Source organism: Telopea speciosissima, chromosome 7 (assembly GCF_018873765.1).
Source record: "Telopea speciosissima isolate NSW1024214 ecotype Mountain lineage chromosome 7, Tspe_v1, whole genome shotgun sequence".
Classification (NCBI taxonomy): Eukaryota; Viridiplantae; Streptophyta; class Magnoliopsida; order Proteales; family Proteaceae; genus Telopea; species Telopea speciosissima.
In genome coordinates this window covers 3,667,980-3,688,691 of record NC_057922.1, presented here as the reverse complement: position 1 = coordinate 3,688,691, position 20,712 = coordinate 3,667,980, and the positions used below count along the sequence as shown (strand labels likewise).

Sequence of the window (20,712 nt, the reverse complement as noted above, 5' to 3'; positions counted from 1 at the left end):
TTATCCATTGGGCTTCAGTTAGGTCCATGCAATCAGAAAATTTATTTACTACAGTGTAGAAAATATTAAGGTACTTCAATCCAAACTGAGTTCTCCTTTTCCAAGAACTGAACTCAGAGCCACTAAAGCTTTCCAATTTGATCATCTCAATTGGAACAGCGTGTTTCTCCATATTAAGTGATTTGTTTATATGCCGAAGCAAAAGTTCAAATAAAAAAAATAAATGCTCAGAAACAGTCACACCTGAGATGGAGAACCCTGGATTTAGATGACGGAGAAAAAGATCGCGGAGTTGCAGTGGTGTCGGCGCTGGTACCGTACACGTTAGTACTGGCTGCTGGTAGATATTGGCCGAACCCAATAAGATTTGATAAATCAAATCAAAAGTATCTTCTTCTTTTTTTTCAAAACACCAAACCTTTAGTTGCGTTCTCCAAAATCGTTTGCTGGCTCGAGTTAGATCGAAGATGATGTACGAACAGTTGGACAAAAGCCGTGAATGAGAATGACGAACGCCAAAACGATCTCTCAAAAAAAGATTGTAAATCCAAAATCCAAAGCCGATCTTGATCACAAGGAAACAAATATCCTAATGCTTTAAGATTGTTAGGGTTTAGGGTTTAAGCACAAGGTTGCTTAAAGCATTACACCCTGAGTATCTAGTTTGGAATACCCAGACTGCTGCCTCCAGCTAGTATATATAGGGAAACTAGGGTTTAGGTCAGATGGGCTAATTACTAGATTGCTCCTCACAGCCTGGGCATTAAAACAAGTAGGATTATATTAGAACACATGAAGGGATATTACATAAATACCCTTACAGCCCATACCCAGCCGTCACCATTCGTTCATTCTCCCACTCACCCTCGGCCTTTTCACCTTCTGCTCTCAACCCTCCATCTTCAGATCTTCTATGTCTGGCTTTCAAAACTTTCCTTCTGCCTCCACCCATTCTGCCTCCACATGCACCAATCCTCTCTCTAGATCGCATGTGCTTCCAATAGAACCCTCTGCTGTTTCTGACTTAGGAACGCCATTACTCGTTTCTTTTCTGTTCCGCAAAGTTCCACAACTAGTTATGAATTTATGATGTTCTCTCACAAGACCTGATCGCATCTCAGAATGAACACACCACTGCGGCCATTGTCAAGCAAGCTCCAGCATAGTTTAAAAAATGGGATAATTACTATCACTCTCCTATACTTAATCTATGTTTACTAAAATTCTCTTATCTTAAACTTTTTTTTTGATACTCCCCTGCTTTTAAACTTTTACATCTCCTTCTCCTTCATATTTATTAAATACCCAGATTATCCTTCCTTTTCACCTAATAATATGCTAATATATTTTTCCATTCTTAGTGAGTGACTCACAAGTTGTTTTTACCGAACCAAGAAAGAACCAATCGGTTAACAAATTTGCTTTTATCGATTTTTAGGGACGAGACTGATTTCATACTGATTTTTATCCTTTTTTTATTATTTTTTAGGGATAAAGAACGCCACCCGATCAAGGGGGTGCACCGGTATTTCATTCATGGTTGTGTCTGGGCCCAGGTACATGTCGTGTTGCACAACCAAGTGGCATTCCTTTTTCCTATCTTTTAATCCCTAAAACCTCTTGTTGCTATTTTATTGAATGTACCATCAATAAGGGTGTCAATGAGTAATCAGTAACCAAATACCGAATCCAGATCCAGATCGAATTTAATATGGTTAAGTTTTGGATCTGAAAATGTCTTTATAATTCGGTTCAGATCGGATCCGGATCTAACCGAATCCGAATCGAATACCCGCCTTAAGAATTAACATAAAACCCTAATAGTTTATTAGGTTTAAAAGACTCTAATCGACGGTTAAGTGGTTAACTTGACTTTTCAATTCTCACTTCTTTCAATTTATTTCACTTATTTAGTGTTTATTCTTCTACTCATTTGAAATAATTGCTTGATTGAGGATTTGATAAAAACAAATTCAGGTCCCTTCATGTATTGATAGTTGTAATAGAATTTGAAAATTGTCTCACTTTTATTACCCGAAAAAAAAACAAATTTGTCTCACTTTTGAGTCAATCTGTTCCAATTACATTAATATTCTCATTAAAATATTCTACCAATATTTCTTTTACTTAAGCAAGTCATATATTTTGATCTCAAACTTTTGTTTTGCTTTGTCTCCTGAATATAAGAACCGAACGAGAACCAAATGACATAACCGAATTTAAATTGGATATAGTAACCGGATGTAATAACCAAATAAGAATCAAATACAAGAACCGGATTGTAACCAGATCCGAACTGAACCGTCCAGGATTGGTTAGAGTATTCAATTCTAGAACCGTTCTAGGACTTGGTCCGGATCTGAATCGCACTGCCACTGCTTGGAACCAAATCGGATCCAAACCGAATACCCGGTTTTCGTACCCAATTGACACCCTTAACCACTGATCCCATCCCAATACGACTGAGACCGATACTGATCTCATCCCAATACCGATCCTGCCATCAATTACTAAATCAATGATGATGGATACAAAAGGGGGGGGGGGGGGAAGATAAATTAAATTGATATATGTCCTTAAGTGCTAATGCATTTAAATATAATTCAACCAAAAAAATAATAATTTAATGACATTAAAATACATAAGGGGAAAAACTACTTCATGAGTGGGAGAAGTGTTGAAAAGCCAATGCTTTTCTTTCTTGGTTCGGTAAAAGCAAACTTATTAAAAATTTGTTAATTGATTGATTCTTTCTTGATTCGGTAAAAGCAACTTGTGAGCCACTCACTAAGAATGGATAAATAGATTAGTAGGAACCAGGTGAAAAAGAAAGGCAATCTAAGTATTTAAAAACAGGAGGGGAGAAGGAGATGTAAAAGTTTAAAAGCATGGGAGTATCAGAAAAGAAGTTTAAGGTAGAAGAGTTTTATTAAATATAGGCTAAGTGTAGGAGAATGATAGTAATTGCCCTTTTAAAAATCGGGAATTTGAATCGATGAATCGGCCTTTTCGGATTGGATTCGGCATCGATCTTGAGTTCTATCGTTTTCATTGTATCCTAGATCGGAATCAGATCAGCCGAATTGGATCCAGATTGCCAATTTCTAGTCATTTTCTTTGTAATCCATTTTGAATTAGACCGATTCATGGTCAATTCACTATTCTGAACCAATTCAATTTTCATAATAAAATAGCTTATATTTTCGATTTAGTTGAAATTGGATCTGATTCAAAACGAAATTCTCTCTACCCAATTCCGAATTTTAAAACCTTGGTTACAAACAAAGGAAGAATCTGCCTCAAGAATGAAGACACCTCTGATAAAGAACACAAAAGACATGAAGACAAAGTTCTAAGAAACAAAAGACATGTTCTTCTCCTTCAAATACAAACATTCCGGTGATTGATCATTCTCAAACACTCAAGTTGTCATTGTTGGATATAATGTTCATCAAATTTAAAAATAATTATTTATTTTTAGGGGGAATTGTCCAAATTCACATTCAATGGATAAAAAAAATGTTGTATTATTATTTTATAGAAGCACTTTTGGGTCAAAGCACTTGTTTCAAAAAGCACTTTTTCAAGTGTGTGTCAAAGTTTCAAAATTGTGTTTTGTTTCATTCCTCCTTTTTTGTTTCCTCCTCTATTTTGTTTGAAATTGGTTGTACTCTCTTGTGTGCAAGAGGCTAGATTGAGCTCAAGAATAGTCCCACATTGGTTGTGGGAGAGTTACTTGAGGGTATATATATAGGATTGTTTCCTTAAGGTGTGAGCCTTTTGGAGAGGAAGACACCCTACTCTCTAGTGTGTGGGGGTCCTTGGGGTGCTTTTGAATCGCACGCCTTGAGCCGAGCCGAGCCGAGCCGGGGCCGAGGCCGAGGTCGGGTCGGGGTGTGGGTGTGGACAAAACCTTATAGGAGTTTTAATGTTTTGTTTAAAACTCGATTTGGTTCATCCATACGGTTGAACCACACTTGTCTATTCGTATATGAATAGTTACACCCCCTCCCCGTACGTGGAGGTATACATACGGTCGATCCCTTCATGAAAGGGTACACCCCGCACGTATATCACCCGTATTCATACGGATGTATCCCTTCATGAAAGGGTATTCCAAGATTATATATATACACCATGTCATGCCTGTTTTATATATAGAAAAGCAGACGTATTGTCCCCGCCACACCGCTCCGAGATGATAATCTTGTATTTTTGTTTAAGTATTAAGAGGGTCGATAGCCGTTTGATATCCCCGGTACTGTATTAGGTTCTCGCAACCTATACGTTTAGGAGTTGTATTTATCTTGGAGGGTAAGGTGCAAGGTCAACCCCGCTTGCGTAAGAGGGGGCATCTAAATCCTTAAGGAAAGTATCTTACGATACGACTCAACTCGATTGTCCGTGCTTCTTCCTTCCTGGTTCGTTTCACTCGCAACCGGTGTGCGATAACGGTATTTCTCTATTTCTCGATATCCGCTTTGTCTTACAAGATATGCCTAAGATAACAATCTTAAGGATTTAGATCTTATTTGGCTTATTTTCTGTAAGACTATGGTCGAATAATCATGTGGATACTATCACATCGTGGGCCTTCCACCTATCCGCTGCCAGCCAAAATATCGCTGCTACCATACAACCGAGTATGGAGAACCGAGAATAGTCTCGTAGTTTGATAAGATAGCACATCTTCAGGCAGAATTTTAAACGGTGAAGCAGATGATGCTATTTGCATTAACGCAAATAGGGGTGGCGTTGCATTGATCGATCCCAAGCCTCCTGGATAGTGAGGATATTGATCTCGATATGAAGAGGCTTGCTTGGATCGAGCAGATTTTCAATGCAAGAACAGGATTCAATGCTCTATCGAATGAATTGTATAATGTTTACAATTCCTTTGATCATGCCTACATGATTTGGAATGCTTTGGTCAACAAATATACTCGAAGATGATCTGGCTTAAAGAAGTATGTGGTGTCAAATTTTCCGAACTTCCGGATGATCAAGGTGAAACCATCTCTTCTCAAGTAGACAGATTCCAGGTTATGGTTGGGAATTTGGCTAAAGAGAACATGATTTTACCGGATCTGTTTGTCACGAGTTCTTTAATTGATAAACTACCCGACTCTTGGAAGGATTTCAAAACTACAATGAAACACAAGAGGAAGGACTGGTCTTTTGATCGTGGTAGTTCGCATCAAAATAGAGGAACGGAACCGCATTAAAGACAAAGGTGAAAAGCCCATTGGATACATTCGATCCAATGCCCATCCGTGGAAACAGAGAAGAAACCAAATCTTAAGAGGAAAGGCAATCCTGTTCGTAAAAATTCAAACTCAAAGAGGAAGAAAGGAAATTGCTTCATGTGCGGCAAGCGTCACTTCAAGAAAGATCAAGAACAAGAAGAAGGTTTTGCCGATAAGGCAAAAGTCAATCTTCTAAGAGGAAGTCTTTGCAGCGATGATAACAAGTATTTTTGGTTGAAAAACCAAATGATCGATAATAGACACAAAGTGCTACGAGGCACATCTCGTGGGGACCGAAACTCTTTTTGAGTTATTCTATTTTTGATGATAAGGTCTATATGGGCAACTCTCAAAACCAAGGTTATCGGCAAAGGAAAAATTACTTTGAAGCTCTCTTCAGAAAGACACTTGTTTTGGACAATGTGTCATGATGTGCGAAATAAGACGTAATCTTATTTCGGGCGCTTCTCAACAAGGCAGGAATGAAGTTACTTTTTGAGTCCGACAAACTTGTAGTTCGAAAAATGATGTATTTGTGGGCAAGGGGTATCTTAGCGATGGTTTATTTGTACTAAGTGTTTCTGAGATAATAAAAGAAAAGCCTAGTGCTTCTTCCGCTTACTTTATTGATTATTATGATTTATGGCATGGTAGATTAGGTCATCGTAATGCATCTTATATTTCTTATATGCATAAGAAAGGCTTAATAGACAATCATATTAAGCAACCATTGACAAAGTGCCCCACATGTGTGGAGGCAAAATTCACTAAAAGACCACATAGGTCAATGGAACGACAAAGTGGCCTTCTTGATTTGGTGCATAGTGATCTTTGTGACTATAAGTCACTTGAATCTAGAGGAGGTAAAAATATGTTGTTACATTCATAGATGACCACTCTAGATTTACCATGGTTTACCTTCTTAAGTCCAAGGATGAAGCAAGTAATGCTTTTATATCCTATAAGCAGGCAGGTGGAAAATCAATTAGGAGGAAAGTGAAAAGGCTTAGAACCGATAGAGGTACTCGAATACTCTAATCTTTCTCGCTTTGTGAGGACCATGGTATTATTCATGAGACCACCGCCCCTTATCAACCTCGAGTCTAATGGGGTGGCAGAAAGGAAGAATCGAACATTGAAGGAAATGATGAATTCAATGCTCATAAGCTCGGGGTTACCCCTAGACATGTGGGGATGCCATGTTATCGGCATGTTATATTTTAAATAGAGTTCCGCACAAGAAAACCGGATTGTTACCCTTTGAATTATGGTATGGAAGAAAACCTACCATAAAGCATTTAAGGGTATGGGGTTGTCTAGCCAAAGTGGCTATACTGAACCAAAGAAAAGGAAACTAGGACCAAAGACATGTGATTGTGTTTTTGTTGGATATGCAGCTCACAAGATCGCATATCGATTTATGGTTATTAAAACCATAGATGATGTGTTTGACGAAAATGATATCATTGAGTCAAGGGATGCACTTTTTGAGAATGTATTTCCTCTTAAGTCTAACCTATTAGAAAGGAAGGTTGATAGTAGTGTATCATCTTTTGGCCAAGAAGTGTCAAAGAATATTGAACCTATATCTAGTGATTCAAGTCAATTACTAAGAGTAAAAGGCAAAAGAAAGCTACTTTTTCGGATGGTGATTGGGTTGTCTATCTTTTAGACAATGATCCTTTATCATATAAAGAAGCGGTGACATCTTTAGATGCCGTGTTTTGGAAAGAGGCCATCAAAAGTGAACTAGATTCCATTTTAGCCAATCACACATGGATATTAGTTGACTTACCTAAAGGTTCCAAAGTGTTGGACACTAAGTGGATATTTCAAAGAAATTGAAACCAGATGGATCACTAGATAAGTTTAAAGCCCGGTTAGTAGTAAAAGGCTTTAGACAAAAGAAGAATATAGATTACTTTGACACATTTGCTCCAAAGCAAGAATAACTACTATACGAGTAATGATGGCTGTTGCATCTATGTATAATTTGGTTATACACCAAATGGACGTGAAAACAAAGATTTCTAAATGGCGACTTGGTAGAAGAAATATACATTAAGCAACCTAAGGTTATGTTGTGCCTGGACAAGAACACAAGGTATGTAAGTTGGTTAGATCACTTTATGGACTCAAACAAGCTCCAAAACAAGTGGCATGAAAAACTTGATTCGGTACTTGTGTCGAATGGTTTTCTCATAAATGATGCCGATAGGTGCTTGTATAGTAAGTTCAATAAAGGCAAAGGTGTGTTCATCGTACTTTATGTAGATGACATGTTGATAATGGGAACGAGTTTAGACATTGTAAAGCAAACTAAAGGTTTCTTAATGTCTAAGTTTGAAACAAAGGACATGGGGAGGCTGATGTAATTCTTGGAATTAAGATCATCGAGAAAGAAAAAGAGATTATATTATCCCAATCCCATTATGTTGAAACCATACTAAAGAAGTATGGTTATAATGATTTATCATCGGTTAAAACACCTTTGGACATTAATTGTTTTTTACAAAAGAATTTGGGGAACCTGTCTCCCAAAAGAAATACTCACAAATCATTGGTTCGCTTATATCTAATGAACTCGCACTGGACAGATATCGCTTTAGCAATTGGGAAATTGAGTCAATACACTCATAATCCAAGTATAGAGCATTGGCATGCTATTACAAGATTATTGCGATATTTAAAGGGAACGATAGCCTATGGCCTTCACTACAAGGGGAAGACCAGCCGTGTTAGAGGGCTATTGTGATGCTAATTGATTTCGATACCAAGGAAACATTAGCAACTAGTGGATATGTTTTCACACTAGGCGGTGGAGCGATTTCGTGGAAATCGGTAAAGCAATCCTCGTGGTACAGATCCACCATGGAAGCCGAGTTTATAGCTTTGGAAAAGGCGGAACCGGCAGAGTGGCTCGAACTTTGATGGCGAGATATTCCATTGTGGTTAAAACCATTGCCTTCGATATCACTTCATTGTGATAATCAAGCGCAATAGCTAAAGCTAAGAATAAAATGTACAATGGAAAGAAGCGCCACATCCGCCTAAGACATAATTTTGTACGGCGATATTAATGAAGGAACAATAGCTATTGATTTTGTGAAATCAAAGCAACTTAGCCGATGTTTTCACAAAACCGTTGCCTACAAAAATAATTCATGATTCATCTAAGGGAATGAGCTTAAGGCCTGTGACATAGGTCATGTGATGGACACCCAACCTATGTGAAGAGGTAAATTCCTAATTAGGTTCAAAGGGTACAAACGAAGTCACCGGATGACCTGTCTAGTACTACTACATTTTTGCTCATTCTAGGTAGATAGGAAAAGTAGTACCACCACAAAGGAAGGAGGATGAGTCTTATAGACTCTTAATCTAGTCGGATCTCATGTAAAGTGGGGGTGTGTTAACTGTGGTGCACACTATGGATCGACCTAAATAGATGTAGGAGGTGTGGCCGTCACCGATGAGAATTTTATAGGCGAATTCTCTAAACATCTATGAGACCAGGATAGGGACAAGGCCGCTTAAAAATGTCCATATTTATAAAAGGGATATCACAAACGGTCGACTAGTAGGATGTGGTCAGAACTAGTCGGCTGCACCGATGAGGAAAGGTTCAAGAAGTCCGACTTCACCGTACTCGTGGCGTAGTTCATCGACCTAGTGTAGGTTCAAGTCCTAAGACACCGCAACGATGTGTCCTACTATGTCTAATATACTTATCACTCGATATGTATCACTATTTTGAAACTTGTGGGGAATTGTTGTATTATTATTTTATAGAAGCACTTTTGGGTCAAAGCACTTGTTTCAAAAGCACTTTTTCAAGTGTGTGTCAAAGTTTCAAAATTGTGTTTTGTTTCATTCCCTCCTTTTTGTTTCCCTCCTCTATTTTGTTTGAAATTGGTTGTACTCTCTTGTGTGCAAGAGGCTAGAATTGAGCTCAAGAATAGTCCCACATTGGTTGTGGGAGAGTTACTGAGGGGTATATATATAGGATTGTTTCCTTAAGGTGTGAGCCTTTTGGAGAGGAAGACACCCTACTCTCTAGTGTGTGGGGGTCCTTGGGGTGCTTTTGAATCGCGCGCGCCGCCGAGCCGAGCCGAGCCGGCCGGGCCGAGGCCGAGGTCGGGGTCGGTGTGGGTGTGGACAAAACCTTATAGGAGTTTTAATGTTTTGTTTAAAACTCGATTTGGTTCATCCATACGGTTGAACCACACTTGTCTATTCGTATATGAATAGTTACACCCCCTCCCGTGCGTGGAGGTATACATACGGTCGATCCCTTCATGAAAGGGTACACCCCCTGTACGTATATCACCGTATTCATACGGATGTATCCCTTCATGAAAGGGTATTCCGAAAGATATATATACACCATGTCATGCCTGCTTTATATATAGAAAAAGCAGACGTATTGTCCCCGCCACAGTCCGTTCCAGACAGATAATCGTATTTTTGTTTAAGTATTAAGAGGGTCGTATAGCCGTTTGATATCCCGGTACTGTATTAGGTTCGCAACCTATACGTTTAGGAGTTGTATTTATCTTGGAGGGTAAGGTGCAAGGTCAACCCCGAGAAGAGGGGGCATCTAAATCCTTAAGGAAAGTATCTTACTGTATACGACTCAACTCGATTGTCCGTGCTTCTTCCTTCCTGTTCGTTTCACTCTGCAATCGGTGTGCGATAACGTATTTCTCTATTTCGTATATCCGCTTTGTCTTACAGTATATGCCTAAGATAACAAAAAAAATTTTACTTGATAAATAGGTTTAAAATTTGTTCTACATCCATAAATATAAATTTTGAAAAGATTTACATAATCCCAAATAACTTATTCCTCATCGGCCTTAGAAGAAATAAAATTAAACTTCCTACATCACTTCTATCCATAAGTTAAGGCTAAAGTTTTAGGTTCTTTAAAGTGAAAGGTTTAATTTTGGAGTTAGCCATTCGACCCTTTTTCTATTAACTTTCCAAACGGCCCAGTCATTGGTCAATGTTCTCGCAGTCCTGTTGTTCCTTCCAATTCATATTTTTGTTTATATCTATAAGAATCCAAGCTCCCTTTCTTCCTCTGTGAGACTAAAATTTTGTTATGGACGCAATAGATCATGGTTCAAGGAATAAGTATCGAATCGGCTGTATCAGTTGATTTATATGAAATGATAGGATTTACCCTCACAGAAAAACAAACTTTATTATTTTAAAAAGGAAGAAAAGTAAACTTACAACTTCTTAATTCACTACTTTGATTACAATAAGATTTTGGAAAAATTACATGATTAGCTACTTTTGGGTTTCCATTTACAAAACTGTCCACCCTATATTTGAGTTAACAAAAATAGACAAAAACAAGTTTAGTTTTACAAAACAGTGACTCTCCTTCCTTCCTCGATAGTTCCCCTTTGAAAAAATCTCTTTTTTGTTTCCTCTGTTACCTGGGGTAGCAGAGAATGGTGGTGGCTGAGACAAGGGTAAGGTTGCAGGGAAGAGAGGATGCCTGGGCGAGAAGGCAATGACAGGGGTAAAAATGTTTAAAAAAGTAAGTGTGGGAGGGAAAGACACTATTTTGTCTAGTTTTGTAAACCTTAACTTGTTTTTGTCTATTTTTGTTAACTCAAACCTAGGGTGGACAATTTTGTAAATGAAAACCCAAAAATAACTAATCATGTAATTTTCCCCAAGATTTTCCCTCACATTAAATAGCTTGAGCAGTGCATAAATTATTCAAATCTAGAGCTGGAGCCCCCACACCTATTAGATTCTACTTGAGCTAATCCGGCTCCATAATTCCTTCCAATCGAGGTGACATATTTAAAGGCAGTTCAATCTCCCAACACACAAGATAACATGTATCAACCAAATCATTCTCCAATTCATCCGTCAGAATATTCTGGATGATACCCATTAAATAAAGGGAGAGGGTTGGGCATGCCGCCAATTTAGGCATACACCAATCACAATGCTGAACACAGAAGATCTATTCCTAAGGGGGAGGAGAGACGATAACACATGTTGAGCACCTAATGACGTGTCCAACCTTTTCCCTTACATAAATAAAAAATAAATTCAACAATAATTACCAAGTTTATCAACTGAAAATTCACAATATTGGTATCCCAATTCCCAACCTCTTCCGCTAAAAAGTTTGTAAGCAAAAACTTGGATCAGGATCCTCTACTGCCGCCTGCCCATGCGACAATCACAGGTAGGGCCGAAATGACTGCCCTATGTACCCACTGCCTGGGTGGGGTCCACGCCCTGCCTGTGTGAGGCTGCATGCTAGCCACACGGGCCGACGGCAGTAGAGGATCCAAATTGCAAAAACCTATACTCTTAGCCACCAATTATAGCTCTTAGTTTCTATAGTCCATACAAATACTTCTCAATCGGCTGAATTAAGAAACCCGAAAAGCCCAATAAACCAAACAATTGGGAGAGAAAACAAAGTATAGAAACCAACATTGATTTAAAATTTTGAAAAGGAAAAATTTTCCCTCATATATGTGTTTTTTATTATTTTCTCTTCTCCACATCACCAGCAATGTGGCTTGCAGATTCCTCCCCACACTGGCATTGTGGAAACCTTAATTCTCCCAAAAAACATAACAGTTCAAACTTAAATAATCAGAGTTAACAAGTCCAATCCAAGCAAAGCATATTTGAAAGGGAATGAACAAAGAATTAAAATGGGGAAAAATCATCTTAATAGGGGAAAGAACTTACTAATTCCTCCCCTTGCAAGAGCAGAAACAATCTCTAAAGTAATCCTCCTCAGATTGGCAATCTCAACCTTATAAAAAGCTCTACGGGCTTTCTACTAAGGCAACTCACAACCCAAATTATAAAATACAATACATAAACCCTCAACATTCACGATTTCCCAAAAAGCTCCACCATCAAAATTATTCCTGGGAGCTGAAAAACATTTTAGGAAGCTCATGTTTGAATTCAGTTCTGAGCTTCTAATAAATGTCTCCATATGGGTTCATACTCAAGTTCATACTGATCCGAATAAATTCCTGATTACCCAGTCAGACCACTGCTCTGCTTTAATCTTGATGTACAGTTCATAGTTATAGTTCATTCACTTCGTTTGTCCAGTAGCCATTAATTAACTTTGTTAGAGCAGGAAAGGGATCTCATGCAGGCATACCCTTAACAAAAGAATTAATGGCAACACTGGAGTGTGGAAGTACTTTGCAAGGATTACAAACAGAGAAGGACTTCTCACTTCAGTACCTCTTTCAATTCACACCCTATCTGCAGAAAAGCCCACAAATGAATAAATGCAAAAGTAAGTATATAGAGAACTTCCCATCTTAATTATATGGTTATGGAGGTGCAACCCTTGGTTTGGTGGTAAGATCTCAAGCTGTTAATGGAAGATGGAGACCAGAGATTGGAACTTTTTTTTTTTTTTTTAACATGATTGGATCCTACCTCATGTGGGAATTGAGTTGGGATAAAATTAATTGAGGTGAGAGGAACTATATATATCATTGTATCAAAAATAGAAAACCAAAATAATATTGCTGGTGACAGGAAACCCACATGTAAAGGGTCACTCCATCTTTTGTCCATCTTAAATTCCCACAAAGAAAAGAAGAACAGGGAACATGGGGTGGGGACCAATTTTAAAACCATTAATAATTGTTTTTTTTTTTGCGTCATTGTTACTGTGTGTACGCAACAAGATGTTTATCAAGTTTTGAGAAGTTACAAGATAGATCTGAGCTGTCTAGTTTTTTGTTTTTTCAATCTAAATTGTCTATTTCGGATCAGAATTGGAAGAGTGTATAGTTTTGAATAGGGATCGATAAAGAATCACACCAATGAGGTGCCATGAAACAGTATTTTACATTTCATGTAAGTAGTTAGGAAAGAGCTAGACACAGAGAGAGAGAGAGAGAGAATGCCAAGAACCTTTCTCCATAGGGGGGGGGATGAGAGAACCTTTCGATTGAAATATAACATTCCCTTTGTGACAATGATATCTCAATTTTATTTTTTTTTTAAATCACTAATAAATGGAGCTGCAAAGTAGAACCCTTTATATCTTGCATGGCTTCTCGATCATCTATCTCTTTTCTTCACGTAGCTTCATGTGCCTATGTCGACACACAAATTAAAAGAGGTACAGTGATGATCGATAGTGACGACCAGCAAGGCACCGACGTTATATTGAACTTGAATTGTTTCCTCCTCCTCCTCTAAGGACTTAGACTTCAGAAGGAGGGATTTTTCAGCTATTATATTGGCTCCTTCACTAAAAGGATTGTCGTCCAATGCGGATCCTGCTTACACAAGATCTTGTAGTATAGTATTTGATATCCATATGTACATGAAAATGGCGGAGGATTCCTTACAGTGCCAATGTGGGGGAAATCTCGATGGTACTATCCACAAGGGCCCACATGGTCAATAAACGGAGAGATTACTAAAAAAAGCAACATGTAATGACGATAGTATAGTGGTATCAGGAAAATTCTCGTCCCAGTACTGGGGGCGCTGTTGTGTGCATCGTGCGGTGCAACAGCACCCATGTGTGCATAGTGGGTCCCATCGTGCGCACATGGGCATTGCTGTGCCGCACGATGCACACAGCAGCGCCCCCAGTACTGGGGGCGATAAAGATCCATGGTATCATGGGAAATTTTCTCTAGAATGAGATGGTCGGGATTTAGGTATTGGTATTGTATCAATCATATTGAATGATTCATATCGTAATCGACAGTGATGGATATTGACACGACACCAATATGTATTGACTAATATGATCAAAAATATTTTTTTTATTGTGATCAACTTAATACAGATCAATACAATCAATCTATAACAGCGTATTAATATTGGTATCGATAATGATCGATACAAGTCAATATATACCATGAACAAAAATCTTGAGTCCAACACTTTTATCTCGAGAGAAATCCACTAGATTGATGATCTGATTCTTGTAGATGGCTTTATTATTATTTTCTTTAAATTTAAAAAAAAAAAAACAGCTTTTTGATGGACTTCTTTAAATAGAAAAGTTGAATTCACCTTTAATATTAGTTTAGTGAAAGCAAATAAAACTAATGAGTTCCAATCAGAGGAGGAGCACGAGCACTGTACAGATTCAACTCTAAAGTATTTAATAATCACCGATTCCGAGCTGGTAAAGTGGTAACCATCAATTCTTACCAAAAAAAAAAAAGTGGTAACTAACAATTTCTACCCAATAAAAAATGGTAATTAACAATTCTCTCTCTTAAAAAAAAAAAAAAACAACAAACAAACTAAGAAGTCTAGAGATCTACCAGAAGCGTTCAACGAAGACAATTCCCGATGCTAGTTTTTTTTCCTCCCTTTTTTTTTGGATTTTGTGTTCCGTTAAGTACGTAGAAGCTTGGGTCACTTTTGGCACTTTATTTTTTATTAACCCGATTGGGTCCTCATGGGCCCCTTTAGTAGACGGGAGGAAAAGTCCTAATGGGCCCCTACTAGTCTATTCCCTCCGCCATACTCTCTACCGACACCTAATGTCGTAATCCAAGCCACACATCTTTTTTATGTCTCAATCATAACCGTCCCTTAATCATGATGAATTCAGAAGTAGATTCATCATCATAGGGTGAGATCTCTTCCGGAACGAATGACTTCAAAGATGTGGAATCGGTTATCATCGACGATTTTGATTCAAAATTGGTTGGCGTCGACTTGGATCCAACCGATTCTGATCTGATTCAACCTACTAGGATTTTAAAACATGAGATTGATCAACCCAGATTGACTGATTTAGATTGAAATCGGCCAAGGCCAATCCGATCCTGATCCCAATTCCAGTCATATTGCATTTCTAGGGTTTAGGGGTACAACACCGATTCCGCTCTTTGAAACCCAAGACTTTGACCCTTAGGAATGACTCATCGCCGTGATTTACCGGTGATTTTAGGCTTTATGGAGCCCCAACAACCTATTTTGTAAGTTTTGACTTTAGAATCTGTCCAAAGCTCTCCTATTCTTCTAATAGGAGTTCTGGCTCCATATTAGTCAACATATCTATTATCATGTATGACACTCATATCTGACGGTCGAGATCCCTAGATCTCACTTAAATTCTCGAATTGATAGGGAAACACAAGACTCAATTAGTCAAACAAACGAAGCTTCCCCGTTTTGTTGTGAATTGAGGGGGGGGGGTGGGAAATAAAAATCAATTTTATCAGGTTTGGTGACCCGGTTTAGAAATCAGGAATCGAGATCGGATTGGTCCGGCCAATTTCTATTCAGATCTCAGAACTCAGAATCGGTCCAAACTTGGGTTAAATCCTGATTTCTGTAAAAGATCAGGCAGGTCCTATCGTAATCTGGATCGGACCCCATCCGAGTTTCAAAGATTCTGAAATCAAGAATCACAGCTGGCAACCAAATTCTTACTTCTAGATTCCTAAAGTTTGAAGACGATTGGTACCCATTATACGCTCAGGTCAACAAAAGGGTCCAAAGTTCGAAACCCATCACTGTGATTAGCGAATAGATTAATCGAACTGGTGGGCCCAGCTTAATTAATGTAACTATTCTAACTTTACATAATATGGGATTAAGGACCCAGAAGAACAGTATTTCCTTCTTTGTTAATTGTCCAGTGGAGTGTGGTGTGGAGTGTGGAGTGTGGAGTGGAGTGTGGAGTGTGGATTGTGGAGTGTGAAACTGTGAACCAGTGAGTGACTTGAGTAGAAATTGAAGGAATGGCTACAGCTATGGGACCGGTTAAACAGCGTCAGAGTCTCCACCTCCTCCTCGGCTTCTCCTTGTCTGCTCCCACCATTTACCTTATCTCCATCTCATTAAATCAACCCATCACCTCACCTTCAGGCTTTACTTTGGATTTATATATAAAACCTTCTCTACATTCTTGCTTCCCTGTTATGCTATGCTCTGCTTTGTTTTGCTGTCTCTCTCCCTCCCTTGAAAACCCAGATCCAATTCTATTAGCTCTGCGAATCCCATTAGATCTAAAGGACAGAAAACCCAATTTCCCAAATGGCTTCACTTCAGTATTTCAGCTTCAGAAAGTTGTTTCTTCTTTACCTTGTTTCTTTCCTCTTCTCCAGCGTTCTAGTTTGTGCCTTATCAGAAACTGATTCCCAAAGCAAAAGGTTTCTGGGTAGAAGGCAAATGTTAGAGATGGTGGAGGAGGATGAAGAAGACAAGCCTAAGAAGAAGACCAATCCCAACCTATCCACCAAAAGCCAAACCAAACTTATCAAACCACCCAAGCCTTCCACGAATTCAACCAAAAAGACAGCAGGAACATCCACAGAAACCATTACCCTCACCAAGACCCAACGCAAGAAGCTCAATTCCACCTCAAGCAGCTCAAATTCCACCAAACCCAATTCAGCTTCCCTCAAGAAAAATTCAGATCTGCTCAAATCCTCTCTGCCCAAAAACAAAACTTCCCAACTTATTGTCACCAAGAAATCCCAAACGCTCACAGAGAAGAAATCCAGTGAAGCTAAATCCAAAAGCCAAGACAGCAAGTTGCAGTCGGGCGAGTCTAAATCCAAAACCTCAGACAAGAAGCAATCAAGTACTATTGAGTCCAAATCTGGAAGTTCTTCTTCAAAGAAGCAATCCAGTACTGAGCCCAAATCCAAAAGCTCTTCTTCTTCTTCAAAGGAGCAATCCAGTGAATCTAAATTCAAGAGCCCAGACAAGAAGCAGTTGACAGAGGAAAAGAGCCAGCAGCAGAAGAAGAGCCAGAAACCAACGAGGCCCTATTGGATGGATCAAGACGAGGACGAAGATTTAGTCTCAGAATTCAGAGACCTTCCCTCAAAATTCCATCAGCAATTGATACCAGATCTGCAGAGGATCTCAACAAATTCCAGAGCTTATCTCGCCAAAGCAAACAAGGAAATCACACAAGGGTTTAAACCTTTGGTGGGCAACAAATACGCACCCACAATTGCTTCCATACTGTCCTGTATCTTCATTATAGTCCCTCTCCTCCTCGTTTCACTTATCTTCAATCGAATCAAAGCTTATTTCTCTCTCCAGAAGTTACTGATCTTCATTCAAGTCTACTTATCGATCTACTTCACGATTCTATCACTATCTTCTCTGGTGACGGGGTTGGAGCCATTGAAGTTCTTCTACGCGACCTCGCAGTCGAGCTATGTGTGCTTGCAGGTGATGCAGACGCTTGGGTACGTATTGTATCTGCTGCTGCTGTTGATGTACCTAGTGTTAGTGTTCTCGACAGAGAATGGATTGGGCATGAAGTTGCTGGGCCTGGGCCAGACAATGGTGGGTCTAGCAGTGGGCTTGCATTACTACGCGACGGTATTTCACAGGGCGGTGCTGCATCAACCGCCCAAGACCAACTGGAAAGTTCACGGAATCTATGCTGTTTGTTTTCTCGTGATCTGTTTATTTTCCAACGCCGAGAGGAGGAAGAAGGCTTACCTACACGACGGTGGTGAGGAAGGAAAGAAAAGCTGAGAAAGATTTCTTTTTTATTTTGTTTTCTGAGAAATGGAAAGGGGAAATTTCAACTTCGTTTTCTCGGGGTTCAAGCATCAGCCAAAGGCCAGCAGTCCCGGAGGAACTAGGAATAATAAACAAGCGAGAAATTCTCTTTTTATCCCAATTTAAATCTTTTATTAGTATATTACTTTCTTTATTTTATGTATGAAATTTCTTAGCAAAAATCAATAAATATTGACTGATTCAATCAAATTCCAATACCAAAAGGGCTTGTTTGATCGATTCTGTGGAATTAAGAACCTTCCATAGTTATGTTTTTCATTACCGAGGAAGCTTGTTCTCTGGACCTTAACGTTCAGAACGGGGAGACAAGTTGGATGATTGTTTCCAGAATTCCAGATTAAGCAGGCTACGCATAAGGCATATCGATTCACTGTTTCGTGTTTCAAAAGCGTAGGTAATTAATCACTCTTTAATAAGAGTAAAGACTCAGAATGCACTTAAGATAAAATATTTGCAGATACAAATGGATTAGGAAATAATTTAATGGTTTAATGTCCATAAATGTAAGTGTGGTGTCGGTGGCTAATGGTTACACTGTGGCCTTAATGGAGTTTCAGGCTTAGTAGTGTTGACCGTTCAGATTTGAGGAGTTGGGGAATCTATGACAGATGAACACTTTAATAGTCGAGAACAGCTGTTGGGTTTGGGTTATTGTTTTATTTTTTGAGGAAGACGACAATGTAAAGTTCAGGGTTTTTGTCTTTTTTGGTTAGCCTAATTACTTTCTCATCTATGGATAAATCAAAATCCTTAAAATTAACCCTTTGGGTTCGAACCTGCATTGGTACCTAATACACATCTTTCCGGTTTCCAGAACGGCCTCACATTTAAGCATGGTTTTAGTGCAAAAATTGGATCGGTCATGTTCAAAATCGATAAGATACTGATATTATATCGGCATGAATCGATCATATCAAACAAATTTGTCAATGATTTTATTTTTTTTTTGTTTTAATTTTTTAGTGAAAATCAATGGTTTTGTTACGATCATATTTATCCCACATATGAAAAACTTAATGTGAGTGGATGATAAGTTCTTGGATTTCTTCTTCTTGTAAATTGTTTATAAAATTGAATTTTTATAAATTCGTATCAGTGGTATCAAAGCTAGTACTATATCTCTATATTTGATAAACTTGATAAATTATATGATTGTGATTGTGTATCTAGTCACAACATTTAGAGATTTGTCTAGAAAGAGATTTTTGTTGAAGGTGCTTAAGATGAGACTAGTGAAACCCCTTTTGTACTTCTTTGTCATCTTTCTCCATGAGGGGGACGGACAGAAGGTGAATGGATGCAGTAGACAAGATGAAATTGATGATGAAAGTGCATTGTGTCGGTGTAAACTTTCCGTTCCACAGCAGATGCAGTGTAATATTTCCATTGAACAGAGCGTCATTTGTCGGCGGTGGCTGTGTGTATGAGAGTAGAAGAGAGGATAAGAGAGGATTGGGACTTTGGTTTCAGCCGACATCAATACCGATACCAGATCAGAGCACGATATGGATAGTGGAAAGTCAATAGAAATTTGACTGAATAGGTGCCACGTAGATCTCACACAATTCCTTAAAGTAGGCTATCCAGCAGATAGGCCATAGGGGAGTCTCATTTTGCTTTCAACCTCTAGTTTGAATTTCTATTATTAGTATACTTTAATTCTCTCCTAGTTGTGGTTGATGGGCACACTTAAAAATTAAAAGTAAAAGGAAAGGGTTGCCTCCCCAAATGGCCCAAAGTCCATACCAAAGTTACCAACCCACTCATCTCATCAACCCTCAGTCCAACTCCCAAAGAGAAAGAGTGGGTTGCGGTTGGTTTCCATTGGATAGGCCATGGCTTGTGCTTATTAACTAAAATCATTTATTAGATATCTCTGGTTTCCATCCCTCAATTACTCCTCTTATTGTGGCTGATATTATTGACATAAATTATTCTTCAATGTCCAAATTACAGACCTTCGCTTTCTTAGTTCATGACTTCCCTGCCAAGCCTGGGCCCAATCCGGCTTGCCCTGGCACAAACAACGGGCCTAATTTTGTCCCAAGCCACTGTTCGGCCTGCGCTGGTTTCTGGACCTACTGACCATTCTATGTATGCATTTGTTAAAAGGGATTTTTTTTATTTTTTATTTTTTGGGATAAATTTAGTTTAAATTTTTAGTTGGTTTTGTCTAATTGTTTTCTAAGTTGAAGATTTTAGGTTTGATGGTTCCCTACATGAAATTCATACATATGGTGGGCCTACTATGAAAATCTCAGGCCCAGATCCACCCGAAAAAAGGGCTACAACTAACTATCCCAACTAATTCCTTTTTATGGTATTCCCCCAAACGTTGAAAACTTGAAGTTCCTATCTGACTCCTTATTTGACTTTTCATGACTCAGAGAGATAGAGTTTTACCTCAATTTCAAGCAAATGTATTGTTTCCCGAAGAATACGGTCTAAGATTTTATCATTTACTTTCTCTTTCTCTTTCTTCTACTTTATGTCAAAACTTAGAGAAAAGCTACATCTTCGTCTACTTCTCACTATTTCAAGTTTCAGTTAGGCAATTTCTATCCCAAAATAAAATAAAAGTTTCAGTTAGGCAATGGTTTTAGATTGGATGACAGTCTCCGCCACAACATTTCATCAAAAATTAACATGGATTCTTGGGTTTGATGTCACTGTGTTTTCTTTGACTAATTATAGAGATCATTGTTTAATTGTGTAGCGCCTGCACCAACACAAGGGCCAATGATAGCACATGCAAGAGCATTAAACCTAGATATAATTTTTTATTTCATGGGGAAGGATAAGGTAGTACTTTTATGCGCTCCTATATCTGAACTTAAATGCCACACAATCAGATGGTGTTCTTTTATCCTTAATAAAAAAGAGCATATCATGTCAAATTTAATGATCTATC

At 38.5% G+C, this 20,712-nt stretch overlaps 1 protein-coding gene across 1 annotated transcript; it reads left to right on the top strand.

Annotated features, from left to right (window-relative positions):
• Positions 1-15,958: 15,958 nt before the first annotated feature.
• LOC122669112 lies at positions 15,959-17,992 on the top strand. Its single transcript, XM_043865789.1, has one exon. It carries the CDS (start codon positions 16,290-16,292, stop codon positions 17,751-17,753), a length of 1,464 nt encoding a protein of 487 aa, XP_043721724.1. The 5' UTR covers positions 15,959-16,289; the 3' UTR covers positions 17,754-17,992.
• Positions 17,993-20,712: the final 2,720 nt, after the last annotated feature.